This window comes from Parus major, chromosome 5 (genome assembly GCF_001522545.3).
Source record: "Parus major isolate Abel chromosome 5, Parus_major1.1, whole genome shotgun sequence".
In the NCBI taxonomy this organism is placed as follows: Eukaryota; Metazoa; Chordata; class Aves; order Passeriformes; family Paridae; genus Parus; species Parus major.
In genome coordinates, this window is record NC_031774.1 from 46,864,791 (window position 1) to 46,884,310 (window position 19,520).

General features: G+C 44.9%; 1 protein-coding gene across 3 annotated transcripts in view; it reads right to left on the bottom strand.

Annotated features, from left to right (window-relative positions):
* The window catches only part of PRIMA1 (proline rich membrane anchor 1), a 50,495-nt gene extending 32,796 nt beyond the window's left edge, over window positions 1-17,699 (bottom strand). For 2 of the 3 annotated variants that reach the window (XM_033515145.1, XM_033515146.1), the window contains exons 1-2: window positions 17,472-17,699; window positions 11,102-11,252 (exon numbers count right to left, since the gene is read on the bottom strand). In XM_033515145.1, coding sequence (XP_033371036.1) covers window positions 11,102-11,252; window positions 17,472-17,564 — 244 coding nt within the window. In that variant the 5' untranslated portion in view covers window positions 17,565-17,699. The remainder of the gene's footprint in view (window positions 1-11,101; window positions 11,253-17,471) is intronic. The other variant, XM_033515144.1, reaches the window with a different exon arrangement.
* Between the last annotated feature and the right edge of the window lie 1,821 nt (window positions 17,700-19,520).

Below are 19,520 nucleotides of genomic sequence, written 5' to 3' on the forward strand. Positions count from 1 at the left end.
ATCAACAGTGAGGAAGTGATGAGTAAACAGCAGATAGAAAACATCTGTCCACTCCAAAATAAGGTGGAGTGGGCCATCCCCTGGGACAGTTGCTGAGAGCTAAATGGTTTGGAGAGCTCATTCAGCATTTTTAGGTGATAAAACTCTTTAAAAACTAGCCTTTGCTTCCACAGTGCCTCAGGCATCCTTGGATGAAATTCATGCCCCAAAAGGTGCCGTGAAGGCAGGTTCTGGTGAGCTTGTTAAGGTCCTGTGGTAGTGGCAGTTGTATGGACACTGTAAGCACATACAGTTGATAGCCTTTCCAGGTTGTTAATTCCCTTATCTGCTGATATACTCTCCTTTACCAGGGTTTTGCTGAAGCTGTATCAACACTGGCAGAGGAGTAATAAGACAAGCCATAGTGCTGATTTTAGTGTGGGTTCATCTCCAGCCCCTCAGGCTGCCTCCTTTCATTCATTGCTGCAGGGTGATGGTGTGGCTGTAGGTGCTGCATCTCACTCCTGGCAGAGTCCTCACTGTGTGATCTCCTATTCCATGGGACAGAACACAGCCAATCAATTCAACAACAATTACCATTACTTTTGAGGCCAATAATAATAATAATCTTCAATGCTTGACACCCACTAGTCTCAAATACAAAGTTTACAGGGAAGAAAACATCTCTGTTTCAGATCGGATAACTCTGTGTGTCTGAGACTGTGGCTGACTCTGTTGGGATCTCCCAGCAGGCTGGTGGCAGAGGGAGAAGCAGAGCTCTGGATGCTCCTTCCACCATTCCCTGGAGGGTGGGCAAGATGCCTCCTTTGTGGGAACCACCCTCAAGCCTTCTGAAAGCTTATCAGTCTTTCAGCTCTTACAGTGAACAGACCTTCCAAGGAGGGATGGTATCAGCTGAAATCCAAACAGCTGAAATGTGATTTCAGGAGTCTGCACTCTTACAGTGATGACCAGTCTTTCATCAGCAAATGTTTAATGAGATACCTCAGGGCTGGCAGATTCAATCCCACAGCAAGATGACAGATTTTCTTGGTATGTTTTATATACAGATTGAATTAAAGTCCAGATTTGCACAACTTCTTAGAGTTCAAGAGTATTCACATGAGTAGTGCCATCAGTCACAAGCTATGCAAAGTGAATAAAATTCTGTGTTACTGGGATTAAGACATCTTGTAGATTCTTAACAGCTTTTTTAAGAGCTTAAGGACCTCTAGGTAACAGCAAAGATTTAACAAACCTCACGTCTGAGCACTGACACTTTCTCAAAATTAGTGCCTTAGGGAAGTCAGAGGCAAAACCAACCGCAGACTGAATTTCCTAAAACAGATTGTGGAAGACTTGGAAATACTCTGCATATTTTCCTAATGTGTTAATAGGACAGTTTCTAAGGTATTGGCTTGTGTCAGTCTCTGAAAAATAAATGGTTTGCCTGTTGGGCACCCCACTGTGTGAAGAGAGTGACTGTAACAGACATATAGTTCATATTGGTAAGTGCAGATGGCTCTGAAGAGTTCACAAAGAAAGCCATATTGCAAGTCATATGTCTAAGTTTTAAGGAACAGCTGGCTGACTATGTAGCTGATACTTCTGCTGATGTATGGCATCTATATAAACATAATCCTCCAGTTTGATATTATGGGGTTTATTCCTTATATCACTTCAAAAACTCAGTTATTGCTGGAATTAAGGGCTACAGTGATCACTTAAAAATGTCCCTGGAGAGACCAATTAATAATTCTGATACTTACTGCTCTTAAGTCCCTTTTCCAAATTGTATTCAGATTCAACTTAAGGGAAATTAAATTGATTACCCACCCAGAGTAAAATGGAACTGAAATGTGAAAAGCCTTCCAAATTAGGTATAAATTTAATTCTAATATAAGTAAAATTACATTTATCAGTTAATAATTTTTCATGCAGTTCCCATAAAATACAGAACACTTAAAAAGGCCATTACATCACATCAGATCGAGGCATTTCACCATGCCAAATGCCCTTATATGAAGTCCTCGATCACTGCTCAGCATATTGGAACTCCTGGAAAGCTAAAAGACAAGGCACAGGTTTCTTTACAGTCACAGATAACACAGATTGGTCACAGGTTGCTATCTGCACTGCCCCCAGGCTTTACACAGACCATGAATAGCTACTGAACCTACAGCAGTGGGCAGTCCCCATGTATAGTGATGCCCTGAAAAGCTGAGGCAGAGCACCTGCACCTTCCCAAACTGAAACAAGAGTTAAACAAAACCCTCCCTGTGCTCCACTGATAGTCATTTCCTTTGATAATGGCTATGAAATGAAAATATGCACCGCTTCCAGAAGGAAAGGAAAATGTCCAGGAATGATTCAAGAGAATCTGCTCCATTGGTAAAAGTCCAGTTTAATAGCAGCATTTGTCAAGGAACAGATCTTTATCTAAAATTATTTCTAACCAATGAACTGATGAAATACCAGCTCCATTGAACAGACACTTCAAAATAATAAAATAATTAATTTAAACAGCCATTAGGGATCCACAATTTGCTGCTATATTTATGTAGTTATAATGCAATATGATTTACTAGTGGAAGGGTTAAATTAACTTGCATAATCATTAATGGCAGATTTTGGCAGCAGCATCAGTTATTAGTGGATATTCATACTATATTAATGGATGCTGTGTCTTCACTTTGGGATAACATCCCAAATTTCCAGACTACTGCTTCCTCAACCTGCTACACTGACTTAAATTGTACCCTTAAGTTGCAATTACTCAAGCAGGACAACACCTTTATATCATGTTCATAAGCATACAATGCACAAAACCCTTACAAGGACGTATTTCTGTGGATCTGCTTTACCGAGGTCAGCTGTTTAGCCCTTTCTGCTGGAACAGCTTGTGCCAATTAAGCATTTACTTCTGACTTGTCAAGATGAGGCACAACTCCTTCTGCCAGGAGCAGGTGAACCTACAATTACTTGTAAATCAGCAGTCTCTGACTCATCAGTAACTTCACTGAAGATTTGTTATCTTCCTAATCAGTGAAATGGTAAGCATGTACAAATGGACTGCCATCCACAGAAGGAATTAATGTCTTCAGCTTAGCCAACTCCTTCTGCTTAAAAAAAAAAAAGAAAAAAAAAAAAGAAAAGAAAATCAAGATGTTGGAGTATGCATCTCAGAGTAGAAAGGACTGTTCTAGTGCAGAACCAGTTTAATATGTGACGGTTCTTTTTAAAAATTAGACAATGCTTTTAATCTATAGACAACAGAACTCCCACTGATTACTGCACTGCAAAATCTGGCCTGAGGCTCTTACTTCTAAATTCTTCAAAATGCATTTTCAAGAGAGAGGATTTTTCCATTATATCAATTTATTACTGTATGAAAAATTCAAAACAAATATGCAAGGTCCCAGAGCAGGGGAGATATTCATCACTTGCCTAAATAACAATTAGACTTGACAAAACATTTCAGCATTTATTGTGATGAAAAACTCTGAAATGGGAAAGCACTGGAAGCTGTGATTGACTATCTGGTCTTACCAATGTTTCAAACAGAATGACAGAGGTTTTACAACAACTCAATATGAGATGTTAGGTGAAAGAGTGACAGAAGAATCCTATCATAAAAGTATTAGTATGAACCTTTCCAGGTTTACCTGCTTTCTAATCACTAATCCTGCTCTTCAGACTTAATATAACATCTTAGATGCTCAAACTATTTCAAATTCTGTATTTGATTGCTGTTTAAGAAATCTCCTCCCCATAAATAATTTTCTCATTTTGACTGAGAGGTGAGGACTTGTGACTTTTATTCCTACACCAGAAAAAACTGTGCTAAATGGAAAAAAAATAGCAGGATTTTGAAGTTTTTATGTCTTTGGTGACAAAATCAGAGTGCCTGTAATTTGAGGCAGAAAATCCAGTCACTGCGTTTCTGATTTAGATGGGTGAATTCTGCTTAATCCAGTCTTGGATGCTTAATGATTTGGTTCACTGTGCTAAGAGTGAAGGTAGTGTCTGTGATGTGAAAACATGGTGGGGACCTGGACTAGATCCTACTTCTGCCATCATCCACGGCTCCAGACTGCAGTGTTGGAGTTCAATTTAAATTTGAAAGCCTCCAAATCCTACAGCCAGTTCTGAGAGTGACATTCCTCCAGTAACACAAAAGTGTATGTGGGAGATGACAAAAACTGAATTTTGGTTTGGCTTTGTAAATTATGAACAATGCTCTCACACAAGACTGCAATTCACAGTATGACAGCTGTGTTACCAAAACTGGAAGGGCTTCCCTGTTTCAGCATTCTGTTTGCATTTAAAAAAAAGTTACTGTCTAGACCAGACTTGCTCTCACAGTAGCAGTCACTACTGTAAATCATGCAGGAGACAATGTGTCTGTCCCCTGCCATTTTGAGCTCCAGTAGTTCTCTGCTGTTCAGTTTTGGTTGTCACTATGTTGTGTGCAGGATGGAGGGAAATGCCTTCCCCATATTATAAAACAAACCCAGCCCTACCTGTTTGCTATCTCCCATGTGTTTGATTTCTCCCATGTGATGCCCAATTCCTTTGGGCATCACATGGGAGAAATCTACCCAAGATTCCTCAAATATGTCCAAATATCTCAAAACTGCTCTGAACAAGTTTTCAGGCAGAGGGGCAGTGGGTGAAGGCTGGTCCTGCCAGCTGAGCCCTTAGGGCCATCAGCTTTGCAGTAAGTGCTTGTAAAGATAGAAAGCCCTCACAAGATGAAATGCCTAAACAAAGGGAAACTTAAACTCAGAGCTCTCTGAGCTGCTCAACTCCTATTGCAGCAGCCTACATCAGACTGACCCGAACTGATTATCGGGCATCTCATACTTGAAGACACATTGTGGCCTCCAGGAAGATTTCAATCCATTTTGCAATCACAGCTTCCCCTCAACTCCTGGGGGATAATCAGACCTCTGCCAAGGACAAAAGTTCTTTAGGCATTGAGTAGGCAAACATGTCAGCGTCCAAGTACAAGAAATGTAGTGCTGATCATCAGGACCGTGCTCAGCTTTCCTGCTGGAACAGAGATGTGGAGACAGTATTCAGCATAAGGTTCAAACTCATTCTTTGAATCCACACTGGATCACCTGTGCATTCTACCATCAGGTTTTATGACTAGAATATCCTAAGGAAAACACATTTCTTATTATTTTATGTCCTAGAGCCATACAATATTTCTATAACAAGTCCTTGCTGTGAAAGGCTATTTTAACAATTAGCAAGACAAATCTGAAAACTTTGTTGACTTGAAAACCTATGCAAAGTTTAAGAAGTTCCAGACTATTTCTGTTCTTCAGATTCCTGCCTAATATACACACATTGAGACAGTCCAGAGATGAGTGGCATTCCTCAGAGGATGGTATTAGGACAGGTGCTGTTTAATATCTGTGTCAGCAACACGGACAGTGGGATCGAGCACATCCTCAGCAAGTTTGCTGACGACACCAAGACGTGTCATGCAGTCAACATGCTGGAGGGAATGGATGCCACCCAGAGAGAGCAGGTGCCATCCAGAGGCAAGGGATGCCATCCAGAGGCAAGGGATGCCATCCAGAGGCAAGGGATGCCATCCAGAGGCAAGGGATGCCATCCAGAGGGACCTTGACAGGCTTGAGCAGTGGACCTGCACAAACCTTGTGAAGTTCAACAAGGTCCTGCACCCATGTCAGGGCCATCCAGAGTACAAACAAAATCTGTGAAGAGAATAGATTAAGAACAGCCCTGAGATGAAAGACTTAGGCGTGCTGGTGGACAAGAAGTTTGATACAAACTGGCAATGTGTGCTCACAGCCCAGAAAGCCAAGGGTGTCCTGGGTGCATCAAGACAAGCATGACCAGCAGGTGGAAGGAGGGGGTTCTCCCCTCCACTCCCATGAGACCCCATCTGCAGTAGCATGATCAGCTCTGGGCCCAATAAAAGGAGGATGTGGACTCACTCCTCTTGGAGCGAGTCCAGAGAGGGGTACAAAGATGATTGGAGGGCTGGAGCATCTCTTCTATGAGACAGGCTGAGAGAATTGGAGAAAACTCCAAGGAGATCTTACAGCACTATTCAGTACCTGAAGGGAGTCTACAAGAAAGCTGGAGAAGGACATTTTACAAGGGCATGTATGGCTAAGGACAAGGGGTAATGGATTTAAGCTGAAAGAGCACAAATTTAGATTAGATATTAGGAAGAAATTCTTTACTTTGTGGGTGGTGAGGCACTGGAATAGGTTGTCCAGAGAAACTGTGGATTCCCTGTCCCTGGAAGTGTTCAAGGCTGGTTTGGATGGGGCTTTGAGGAACCTAGGGGAAGGTATCACTGCCCATGGCAGGAGGGTGAAACTAGATGATCTTTACAGTCCCTTTTAACTTGAACCATTCCATGAATTTATGATCTGTCCCAAAAGATCTGAATGTCCTTAGCTTTCCTACTTGCACTGAAGGGACCCTGCATGCTTTCCAAAATTAAACTGTACATCTGAGCTTATATAGCTGCCAAAAGGTTTCACCCTTCTTGTAGCTGGTCATTTTTATTTTGGCATTTTCACCCATCCAAATAATTAGTAAATTAGATGCTCTGTCTCCAGAGATAAAGATGTCACTCTGAAAAACAAAATGATACAATTACTACATGGAGATTAGAGTCCTCTGCAGTGATGTCATTCACTTTGGCTTCGCACTGACATGATTGTGCTTGATCTCAGCTGACAGCTCAGGGCAAACTTCCACTAAGGTCAGGAGCTGTAAAGGCTTCACTGTGTACCTATGGGCAAACATCCAAACGTCATGGCTCATGTATCCAGACTCAACCTAAGTTTCCTCCTCTAAATTTTGACTGAAGCAATGTTTGACTGTACACTTCCTTCAATCAGAGAGCAGATGGCAATACCATGGATTCCTCACCCAATATGGGAGAAGGGTAAGCAGAGACAGCAAATGTTGCTCACCAGCAAGTGAGGAGTACATGCAAAAACATCCTTTCTCTTCCATGTACCATTTTAAAGAAGTCACTTCTGAAATGTTGTTTTGTAAGACCTTACACAGGTTAAAATTGATACAGACCACAGTGTATATCTAATTCTAACCCCTTCCCCCTTTCCTGTTTTGAAAGCCTGGCTTTTACTTCCAGACAAAGTCCTTTCTTCTTTGCAATGCCCCTGGAGAAACTTGCGTGCTCACATCATATTTAGGGGTTGACAACAGCAGCTTTTCACATTTTTAAGGGTCAACATCATTTGAACTAGCTTAATCTCACGGGTCCATGAAGCCGGGTTAGAAATGCTGCCTAAACAAGTATTCCATCCACCTTGTCTTAGTCTTGGCTGAAATCCAGAGACAAAGAAGAAAGCAGACGGAGAGAAAAAGACACAGTTAATTAAAGGCCAGGTTCTGAGCATCTCTATCGCCTTCAGGTCATTACAGACATATCTAGGGAACACACACAATTTCATTGAAAGTTCCTTCTTCCTTTGCTGTCAGCATCTAAGTTTAGTTGGCCTTAGGCCCCTTTGAGCCTCATGAGCTTTCCCTTCACTTCATCAGAGAGCAGTTTTCTAGGCATGGGTTAAAGAGCAGGCTGCTGCTTGCATAAGGGGAGTTACTCCGGAAACATCAGTGTGCCAAAACATCTGGAGAAACTGCCATGGGCTCAGGGACCATGTCTCCTGTCAGTCCTCACCATCACACAGTCCCCACCATCCTAGGGCTAGACTCCCTCTCCTCAGAGCCCCTTAGTAAGGTACACATCTATATTGAATCAGACAGCAGTATCTCAGTGGGATGACGAAAAAACTGCATCTGAAATGAAGCTCAGGAAAGTCAAAACTGAAGTAGTCCATATGTCCCACTCTGCAGAGAAAGGAAAGGGTGAACCAGCAATACTGAGAGGCCCAGCCTGCTGAGGGAGAGGCATGGCTGATGGCAGCTTTCCTTCCATGCTGTGAGGCAGATGGGTTCCCAGGAGGAGACACAGGGCTATCCTGCCATGATGGAACTGGCTGCAGAGCAGAGGCAGCAGAGGCAAGAGCAGGGGTTGGATGTGGCACCATAAATGCAAGTGGTCAATGTGAAGGAGTTAGAAATGTGGGGAAAGGAGACCTGGGGTCATCCCTGAAGGAGGACAAAAACAGTCTATTTAATTTTTGATATTCTTATAGTTTCATTCGTTTACTCAGTGCCTCCTCAGGATGTGCTGAAACACTCCCCACACATTCTTGATGTAAATACTGTAAAAACTGTAAACAGGGAGGTGTCTCCTAAACCAGGGAAAGCTGGTACTCCTAACACTGCTTGTGGTTTCAGACTGCCTGCTGTGTGATCCTACTCCTTTTCTACAGAAGGAAATAGGTTATTTCCCCTCAGAGTAAACACAACGTTTTCCAGCTATTATATGTGAATTCCAGGATTCTCTGAATTCAATAGATTTTATATAAATCTATCTGCAGGAAGCAAGGCTAAAGATTTGTTGCTGAATCAACCTGTCAATACTGAAGTGTCTAAAGAGACACTAAATGTACTATAATTGTTCCTAAAAGTCCTCAAGCACAATAAAAGCCTGTCAGGGAGTGATTCAGCTGCTCACAGACAGTTACGTGGCGCCATCCCATACAACCGTGTAGGGTTTGTAAAACAATCAGGTGGGACTAGCAGAGAGGACACATCAGAGGGTTCTCTGATTTTCCACAACAGCAGCTGGAGGCCATGTCAAAGAGCTCTAGATGCTTCATGTAGCAGACAACTCAATGTCAGTGTCTGCAGTGACTGGAGAGACAGGATTTTTGCACCTATTGGCTTCAGTGACCTAGCCCAAACCATGGTAGCTGCTTTAGAGTTGATCTAAATCTCAAGCAATGTTCAGTTTGATTGCAGAGAGAGCTTTTAAGGACAGTGTCTAGCAGAATGCAGCTCACATTTGTGGCTCACAAAGCTCTGAAAGCAATTCCAGCATCTTTATGTAGTACTTCATGGCACAGACCCTGTACCTTGTAAAGGTAAAAATCTTGCAACTCCACTGCTACTTTTTTGCAGATGTCTTTCCAGTACTGAACTTTATTCACTTAGAAAGTGCAAAGTGCAAGTCTAGCGTCAACCACTTCACAATAGCTTTTGGCTCTTCCCTCTCCTCTGAATACCATTTAAAAGCAGAGTCTATAACATCAATATTTAACCACGAGGCTTGTTCTTTCTTCCAAGGAAGGGGATTGCTCTACACATGGACTAAATTACAGTGCCTAGACAGCTGATGATAATGAAAGCATCATTCAAGATGAGGCACTTGATTGCTACTCTAAAGCTTACAAGTGAAAGAAATGTGTAATCTCTTTTTTTCATTGCATTTTAAATGAAGTCACTTGCTTAAATATTAGTCATCTGGATTTATATAGCTCATTTTTAGAACTGTGTTAGCACCTGGCAATCCACCCTGAGAAAGCATCAGGCTATCCCAGTCACAGGCCCATTTGATTTCTTGTTCTTCTTTCTGCAATGTGTGACAGACTTCTTTTTTTCTGACATGATTTACTTCCCACTTGACAGGGGAAAAATCCATGCACTCAGAGCAGCTGCCTGATGGAGAGGAAGCAGCCTGGCAGCAGTGCTCCCTTCCCAGTGCAGCTGGTCAGCAGGGCTGGTCTCTGTGCCAACACTCTGCCACATCTCATCGCCCTCAGGGCAACAGGGTACCCCAGGCACCAGAAAAGAGAGTGGCAAAGTACTTTATTTTCTGGCTGTGATACAAAGATCAAGGTAATTTTCCATATTACTGCCCGTGACATTTTCCTGAACATTGAAAGAGATTTTTCCTGGTATAAAAACTATCCCTCTCTGCTTTCCTAGCTGTCTTTGTACTTCCTTTCCCAAGTGTTTCACTGTTGGTTTTTCTCTGCCTTTGCCTTAATTTTCTGCAGTGTAGCACAAGTACAAAGCATGCTCCTGGCAGAAAAGACACTGAAAAATTCTGCCTGTCCTCTGCCTGACTGAAAAGCTATGCAGAAGCCTTCTTCACATCTTCTGCACATCTGGAGATGGTGCTGATAAAGACAAACAGCCAGATGATGATACCTAATGATTTATTTTTCCTTGGGGGAAGCGCTGAGGATACTGGATACACTTTGCAACACTGCTCCCAAGAGAGTTTATATAAGCAGGGAGAAGAATTAATAGGCAGCCTTATAGGGAGAGATGAATTTATGAAAATGCATAAATGTTAAGGAGATTTACTGAAATACCCAGCAGCTGGGTCCCAGTCTGTGCCCCTGAACCCAGTGGGTTCATACGGAACCAGGAAGGTCTCTCCCACTGTGCAGGGACCACGGGGACAGATACCACTCTCCAGAAATTATCTGTATGTCAGGGATCACAGGAACACTGATGTGGAAAGCAGCTGCAGAGCTAGCCAGCAGGAACTGCAGGCACCAGGGGTGCTGGGCGTGGGGATGTATGGCTGGAAATAAGGAGGAGCTCAGATGCACTGGGTAAGGCTCAGCAGCAGTGATTTGTATGAAGAGATGAGTCTTAGCCTGTATGTGCATTAGTGGGAAAACTGCTCACTTGCCATTGACTCCTGACATGCCTCCTATTTTTGTAACAGTTGTAAGCAATTTAAAACCAGTGAGCCTGACTCACTGCTATGGTAAACTGTAGTGCTCCAGTGTCTTGACAACAGTCAAATGTACTGAATGGTCTAGACAGAGTGTTTGGATTTTTGTCTGCTTATAAATTAATTTGCCTTGAAAGACCCAGACCTTCAAGCTGCACACCTGGCAAAAAAGGGGGTCATGCAACTCAAGAGACAGCACAGCTCTGTAGGAAAGCATTTCCCAGGGCTAGGGGATTAGGGAGCCATGTAAAACCAGGGAATCATATATAACACAATGAAAGGAGGGAATTTCTCTGGCTTTCCTCCAAAAGCCAAGCATTATTCATTGATCAGAAAACAGATCACCATCTCTACTGAGAACATTTCTTCTTCCATTTGCTAAGTAGAAAATGACAAATGAGCTAGCTGTGCCCTTTCCCACATCCTTTCTACTGTCTGTCCAGGTGTCCCCATCACTTTGCCCTCCTTCAGCACACCACAAATGTATCAGTAGCTACTTACTTGGCACCGCTAGCAACCTCGGGGGCGGCGGAGGTGGAGGAGGCGGTGGTAACAGTGGAGGTGGCCTGCACTGGCAAATTTCCTGGCAGCTCTCTGTAAATTTCTCTGCTACAGGCTTGGAACATGACTTCTGGGGCTCACCCTGAGTGATCTGTGAAAAAACAAGTCATTGCATGAGCAGCAGAACAGTGAAAACTGACAAATGTGTTTTTAGACTTGAGTACCTGAGTGGTACCTCAGACCTGTAGTGAGAACTGAGCTAAAGTTCCTAAGATGTCCCTTCCCTACATGGCCTCCATTTTTAATATTTATTTTTATTTAACACAATATCTTTGAGACCTCTTTCCCTCTTTCAAATTTGGTTGAGATTGGTCAGCTGGTTTCTGAGTTATTATGGGGTAAGGAGAAGGCAGGCAGTGGCAGACAATACGATTGCATAAGCCTTCTTTCCTTAGGAAAGCCATCTAGCAGCATGCATTATTCACAGGGTCATTGCTGCAAGCCAAAGAGAGCTAATAAAAATTACAAGACAGTTAGGGTCAGGATTATGTTCATTTTCCTTACGGCAGAACTGAAAGCCAGAGGACATCCCTCCTCTGCTTTGCCAGCCTCACTTGGAAGTTCAGAGAGCATTTCGCAGGGTGTTTCACTTCCTGCCACGAGGAGAGGCTACACACATTTTAATCATCTGTGGACCACAGCAATAACATGGTTTAAATGGAAATGCCACATGTAGCCTCCTGTGAGATGCAGTGTTGGCTAGTGATAAAAGTGAAGATGAGGCTTTGCAGAGCCCAAGTATAAGCACCACTTGGCCACGGGCAATGATTTAGCCAGTACTGGTACACGATATGTTCAGTAGCTTGATCTAGTCCTGACAAGGACTATTTATTAACAGCGTATTTTTCTTATCATAGTAGTATTTACATAACTAGGGATTCAAGGATTATTCAGTAAAATTTGGTAAAATATAATGCTACAAAATGGAGTCAGTCCCCAGTGAAAAGGAAATTTGCTGAGCATCACAGAAGCTTCTGGGAGGTGTTAACTTCAGAGGTCTCTAAGCCAGCTCTTTTTGAATGACTTATACAGGATACAATTTTGAAGAGACAAAGCAAAGCCTAAAAGATTAATAAGCATGTTATCTAACAAGCACTTTGAATGTAAGTCTTAGGAGACCGCCTGGGACAGACTTGTGTCCTGCTGAAGCTAAGGACAGTTATGCTAGCATATTGTCTTGTATGGATGGCTTGGTCTCAGGCGGGTTATTGTCCTAATAGCTTTGGCCTAACATCATCTGCTTCAATTTGCATTTTTCCGTGACATGTTGGTCATTACAAAGAGAATGTCTCATGCCATGCTCTCTGATCCGTTTTAGGCAGGCTTCTTCTGCCTCTCTGGCAGGGTCACCCAGGGTTGTCTTCTCCCCACTTCTCTCTCCTGCCCAAGTTTTGCTTCCCTTCCCCTGCCAGGTCCAGGCACAGACGTATCTCCCCTTTCAACCCTGTCCCCCAGCACAGCCAGCGTGCCTCTTCCACTACCCACAGCTGGGCACCAAGGGGGCTGCACTGCCCTGCAGGAAAGCTGTATACAGTCATTTTATATATTTCTGGCCAAAAGGAGAGACGTGGCTAATTAAAACAGCATCACTGCACAAAGGACGTCTTCACATGCGTAGGAGGTTTCTAAATGCAGAAAGACGCATTACTCTGGCCTCAGGGAAATGGAGGTAGGGCTTTGTTGATTAAATATTATAGGGAGGGAGGAAAGAATAGAAAAGGCTACGTGTGGCTAAGTTGGAAGGACGGCTCAGCACAGCATAAGGCAGAAGGCTCAGTTCTTTAAACAGCTTGTCTAAATCTATTACCAAACATAGGGAAAAACAAATTCAGCACAAGTGCTTTCCAACTTTCCCCTTCACCATCAGGTAACAGTAAGAGGATGGTTAAAGACCATCCCAGACAGCTTCCAGGAACTTACACAAACTCTCTAAACACTCTAATGAATCAAACTGACTTGGCTGCGTAATCCCTCATGACTAGTAATAAATCTGTCTGCTAAGAAGGTTTATTTGTTTTTAAAGTAAGTGATCCCAGGCAGCAGAATATCCTCCATGCTGCTTCAGCTCTTCCAACACTGCTCACATGAGGAGTTGGGGTTCCAGGCATGCTCCCAAGAAGAGTCCTGTGAGAGAAGTGTCCTTCCCCTGCAGTGTTGGGGGCATACCTGGGGTGTCTCCTTGTTCAACAGGTGTGACAAGATTTACTGTGCTGGCAGAAGGAGGTAGGGCAACACCTCCCCACTGGTGTCAGCAGGGATTAGGAAGCAGCTATTAACTCCTAGATACAGCTACTGCCCCTGCCTAGGCCCTTGCTTATTGAATCCTGAGAGCCCACTACAGTCTTGCAGGAGGCAGTGTGATGGGAGAGCATGGGCACAGGGAAGAATAACATTGAGCAGATTTGGAGCCAGCTTCGTTTGCAGATCAGTAGCAGCTTAGCCTATGCAAGTCTGAAGAGAGTGCTGGTGTGGCAAAGCTACATTGACTTATCGCTCTAACTTAATATCAACCAGAACCAAAGGCTTGCTAGGTCTTTTTTTAGACTTATTGACTGCTTTTAAATCCCTGGAGGCTCCCCTACCTTAGGCTGGTAATAGAGTGTCCTCAGAAAAGAGTGGTTAATTTTATCAATTACTTTGCAGACAAGATTAACCCTATCATGGCCAGTCACTTGCTGTTTCTGCTGCTGTCTACCTTAAAAATATTATTTTAGAGGAAAAAAAAAAAAAGGAAAAAACAAAAAGGAAAGTTGCTTTGTTTCTCAATACTTTCACCTGAACCTCTATGAAAATTTCCCATTATCATTTTTAAATAGTCAGGAAAGAACTGACATTTAAAAGCATGGGCTTTATCACCTATTTGTTTCCCTTCTCTTGTCACGGGGTGAAATGTGCGGTTGTTAGAAGTAGGAACATAAATATTACCTTGACACAGGTTTGTCTTAAAAGCTTAGTCTTTAAAACAAAGATATTTAAGTTGGTTGAAATCTGCCATCAAAAGGGAAGACCCAAATCGAGGTTGAGGGCCTCGGGGAGAAAAGAAATAATCAAGGACTGCAGCAAGAGGACAGAATAGTAACAGTAATATAAAGCAGCAGATAACAGTAGCAAGATAGAATCATGAAAAAAATGAAGGCATTTGGCTACTTTTCAAGGGAAAAAATCCCCCCGTTGATGTCTATTAGTCTTCTTAAGAAATGAAGGCTATTACTTGAGTCTACTAAAGGTAAGCAGAAAAAAATCACTAGAAAATATGCTTTAGGGAACAATCTTTCTCTGGCAGGAGATGATGAAATAATACCCCATTGTTTCTTTCTTACTGTCTGCAGTTCAAGGTAAGCTTCCCTTACAGCATGTGGCAGGAAAAGAAAAGCATTTTGAAAGAACCATGCCTTTCTATGGTCCCCTAAACGAATCTGGCCTCAAACTTTACTGCTTATTTGTTCTGGCAGACTCTTCCACGACCCCAGAATGGCTTTGGAAGACCTCTGCAGGTAAGGTGTAACTGGAAACCCAGCAGGCTGCCAGGCAGTTTGTGGCACAGATGTTGCCCTGGCAAGGGATCACGTTTGGAGAAGGATCCACAGGGCTTGCTCCCTACTTCTTCCAGCCACTTCTCCAGGTGCTGGAGGTGCCATGAACACATTTTCTTGGCCTATCTGGAACTTGGTTGCTTGTTTGCCACAAGGCTTTCTTAACACACTGAGCAGTTGGCCAGTCTAGACAGAAGCTGCCTGGAATTCAAGCTGATCTACTTTTTTCCATGCTCTGAAAATACGTAGAGTTAACTTTATGGATTTCTGCATTTGATGTGAATGTTTTGCAAAAAGGACAAATGTTTTAATATACTTAGGGAAATGAAAATCTGATCCATAAATGTCCACAAAGAGAAAGTGGTAACTGGCAGCTTCCTTTTGCAGTCTCTGCTGAAGTTTGTGCCTGTGGAATATTTCTCTTTAATCCAAGATTTCTTTTAAAAACAGTGATCCTAGTCCTGCTCTGCATACAGTGGAAGAAAAAATCTGCACGTGGTGAGAACTGTTTAGTATTTCAGTAGAGTCCCATAGGGTTGCAGCAGTCCACAAGCATGTTCTACAGAGTGGGATGGGAAAAGAGGATTAATACAGTCCCTGGAGGGTGGCCTTCTTGGGACTTTTAATCAGGTAAAAGGAGGAAAGCTTTAACAGGAAAGTGCAGCTGACTGAAAAGGCACGGAGACCTCTAAAAGCCTGCTAATGTGGCAAGAGCTTTGTCTCTTGGAAGCAGTCTACAGAGATGAGATCTCAACACCACTGCATGAATCCCAGGACGGCTCTGTGCAATTCACATCAGTTAATCCAGATCCATGTTTACAAAACCAGAAAAATGTGTCTCTGCTATTTATCATGACCCTTTCTGCTCTTCTTTCAATTATGTCAGAAGCCTCTGACAGAGTCATCCCTTCCCTCTTGTCACAGAACTGGCTACAATGCTAATAAGAAAATATTGTGGCTTTTGTTTTGTTTTTGTTTTTAATAAAATAAATGCTTCTCCTTTGATTAGCATCTGACTGATTCTCTTAAGTGTCTCAAGGCAGGGCCTGAAGAGGGAATGCAGAGGTGGGAGGGAAGGCTATGGCACATGAAGTCATTGTGGGGACAAATGAGTGAAGAGGGGCTGGGGGATGTGAGAAAACATGACTGCTGCTATAGATGGAGCAGGGGCAGGGGAGCCACGATGCGACATTACAGAATTAGTCAAGGAGAGAGAATGGCTTGTGAGACTGAAGATAAGAGCAAGGATTATGACTCAACATGGGGAAGGGAATCATGGGAGGGGTTACACGATGAAGGAGTTTCAGTCACAGGAAAGATGGAAGGCTGGCATGCCAGTGAGCATTCCATACCTACCCTTCCCATTGGAACCTCCTGATGGGAGCCCTAGATAAAGCCTAATTTTGGGGAAACTGGAAAAAAGCTCGAGTATGAGTAGGCTTATTGTTTGTTCTTCCACAGAACAGCAAGCAATAGCACAAGTACAGTTGATGAATGGGACATTCATCCAAATGTCCCAAATAATTCCAAATTATTGCGAGGAAAGGCTGGTGGGCTCCTTGACTTTTGTATTTCTCAGAGCCTGTATCAATTTTTATAATTGTTTTATAATTGTTTTTGAAAGATTGCTTTAGATCATGTTAGATCATGTTTAGAATAGTTAGCCAGAAAGATGTTTATCCAGGGTTTTTTTTCTCAGCTCAATTGACTGATAGGAGAGAGGTTGCAGGAGGAATCTCTTTTCACCCAACTGTGCTTCCCTGAAAAATTTAGTTATAGTTTAACTTACTTACTCTAGCTATCTAAATACTTGAGGGCAGCAGGAAGGTAGCGCTGACAGAAATTTTTATGACAGGACATTGGTTTAAAGGTTGTTTTTGTTGTATATTTCTATTCATTTTAATCCGTAAGGAGCACAAATCCTCTTTGTCATTCATGGCAAGAGACAAGATGCTAAAACAAACAGCATCTCTCTTTAATCTCTTGGGAGTCACTAAGTTTAGATCAGGGAGTAAAAGATGTGGAGTCTCCACTTTGTTTTTCCAAGAAAGAAACTGTAATTGGTCTGCTCTTGAACGGCACTGAGCTGGCTCATCAATCACTTCTCTGAAGACATATATTATAAATAAACTTTAAAATATCAGAGCGATGCATTTGAGCTGAGCTTTGCTGCTGTTCTGATTCTCCAAACTGGATGGGCACTCTCCCTCACTGTATACCAATTTCTTCCAGTCTCTCTTGCTGGCCACCCACATTACAATCAAGGTCACACAACACCACAGCGTCGGAGTTGGCAAAAGCTGATTCAGCCCTTTACCCAGAAAATCCCCAATTCAATTCGCAATCAATACCGAAAACCCATGGCGAGGCACGACCGCCGGGGCTCCGCTCCGCCGCTGCCTCTTTCCGAGCATCTTGCCACCTACAGCAAAATGCGCTTCCCGACCCTCCGACCGCCGGCGCGCCGAAGAAAGTCAACTCCATCCTGCTGGGACCGAACACTCTCGGACCGAGTTCAGCGCTCCGGGGCCGGCACCGCCGGCCCGTCCCGCACACCCTCCGTCCCGCAGCACCCAGCCAGGGGCGCCTCGCCGGGGACAGCAACAGCTCTCCCGGCTTTGGAGCCGCCTGCGCGACCACCGCCCCGCCACGGCCTCCTCCCGCAGCGCCGGGGGTGCCGGAGGGGCTTTGCCCCCATCCCCGCTTTTCCCCCGCCCCCGCCCCGGCCCCGCCGCCCCCCGCGCCCCGCAGCTGCGAGCGGGCTCGGGCGGCCCTACCTGGAGGGACCCCCAGAGCGGGTGGAGGGCACAGTGCAGCAGCAGGGAGGGCCAGCAGTAGCGGAGCAGCCCCAGCAGCTGCCGGAGCAGCATCCCTCCTGGGCGGGCGGGGGCGCGGGCTCCGGGAGACCTGGGGAGGGAGCAGAGCGAGCCGGCTGCAGAGGCGTTGGCTCGCACCCATCCCCGGAGCGCGACTGTCCCAACTTTAATTCTGGAGGGGAGGGAGGGAAGGCGGGAGGGAAGGAGGGGGGGAGGGAGGCAGGGAGATGGGCGGGTGGGGAGGGGATAGAGTGGTCGGGAAAACCCAGAGCCCTGTAAGTCCCGGCTCCTTCAGCAGGGAGACGCGCCTCCACCCCCGCCCTGCCCGCCTCCCTCCCCGCCCGCCCCGCCGGCCTCCCTTTCCCGGGATGCTCCGGCTGTCGCCGCCGGCAGCCTCTCCGTGCCGGGGGCTTCCCTGCCGGCACCTCACCGCTGAGCTCGGGGCTCCCGCACACACGGGAGGGGAGCGGGCGGCGGCAAAAGTTTGGAGCCAGGCGCGGGAAAAAAGAGGCAGGGCCGGGGCCGGGACCGGAGCCGGAGCCGGAGGGGAGAGGCGGGGAGAGCGGCGCGGCCGCGCAGCCGGGGCATTGCATCTCCCCCCAGCCCGCCGCCGCTGCTGCAGTGATTTTTCAAGCCCATCGAGGCAGTCCCTTCCGCGCACGGCACCCCTGGTCTCTCGCTCCCCGCCCGGGCTCCTCCCGGCGGCAGCTCCCTCCGCTGAGGGCCGGCGGGGCGGCCCCGGGAGCTGCGGGAGCGCCCGGCCGAGAGCGGGACCGAGCACAGCGGGAACCGCGCCGTGAACCGGCACCCCCATCCTGGACGAGCCCCGAACTGGGGCCAGGAGGTTTTGGGGCTGGTGGTGTCGGTGTTCAGCCCCTTCTCTCAGGAGTGATGCAAGAGCTGGTCCTGTGACGGGCGGGACATGGGGCTGGCTCGGCCCGGTGTCTCCGGGGTGTAATCGGGAAGGCGCTTCATGGCATTCGTGGTTCTGTGTGGTTCATGGCATTCGTGATTCTAACAAAACACGCGGAAATGTGTAACAGAGCATGAGGGGAGGTGGATAGACCACCCCTCAAAATCAAAGCACCACAGCCCGGCTTCCCCACAGGAAGGAAGCAGTAGAAAATCAAGGATGAAGATGGTTTTACTTCCAGTGAAGCATTAAAAGCAAAACAGCTGTTTTGTGAATGGTAGCTACTGCTGAAAGTTGGGCTTTGTGGGTATCAGGATGACCATAAAACATTTGTTGTTGGCTCCAGGGATCCAGGGGTCCTGTTTTCAATGTTCCAAATGCAGGAAGCACATGGGTTTGAACAAAGTACTAGTTTCAAGGTTTACATTTCATATCAAGAGATGAATGAGTTTGAGGATATTGACTTTAGTTTTGCTTTATGTTTCTTGCACTCACTGAGCCAAGTTTAATCATCAGTTTCATAAAAATCTGCTCAGAGAAGTAGGAATGGAAATACATTAGCCTCTGGACTGATACACAGCTAAAATTATTTTTTCATACCAGTATTACATTCATTTCATGTCCATTCATTTCAGTCCTGACAGGCACTGTTTTAAATGTCAGGACTATCAGGCCCAGCAGCATTTTACAAATGAGAACAGCAAACTGGAAATTAATGGTGTTACACCTGAGCTGAGGTAGAGTTGTTGAACCTAGGCATCTATTTGTAAATCCCTGTCTTGTGGTTTTCTAAGAGCAGAATTCAGAGAGGCAGAGACATTACGATCTTGGGTTTAGGCAGTAATCGTACAGCAAAGATATTTTCTGTAATGATGCTGAAAAAGATGGCGTCCCTTTCTGTAAGCCTACTGTGTAATACGCAGGGCTTAATATATTGTGCTCATTCAATTATAGTTTTAGTGAGCTGGAGTCACAAGAGACAGCAAAGCTTTTCAGGCTTTCTGGTGATTTCCTGAAGGTATTTCAGCACTTGGTCACAGTACAGAACATAATAAATTGCACCATCTGTATACATAGTTCTTGGTTCCTGACAGAAT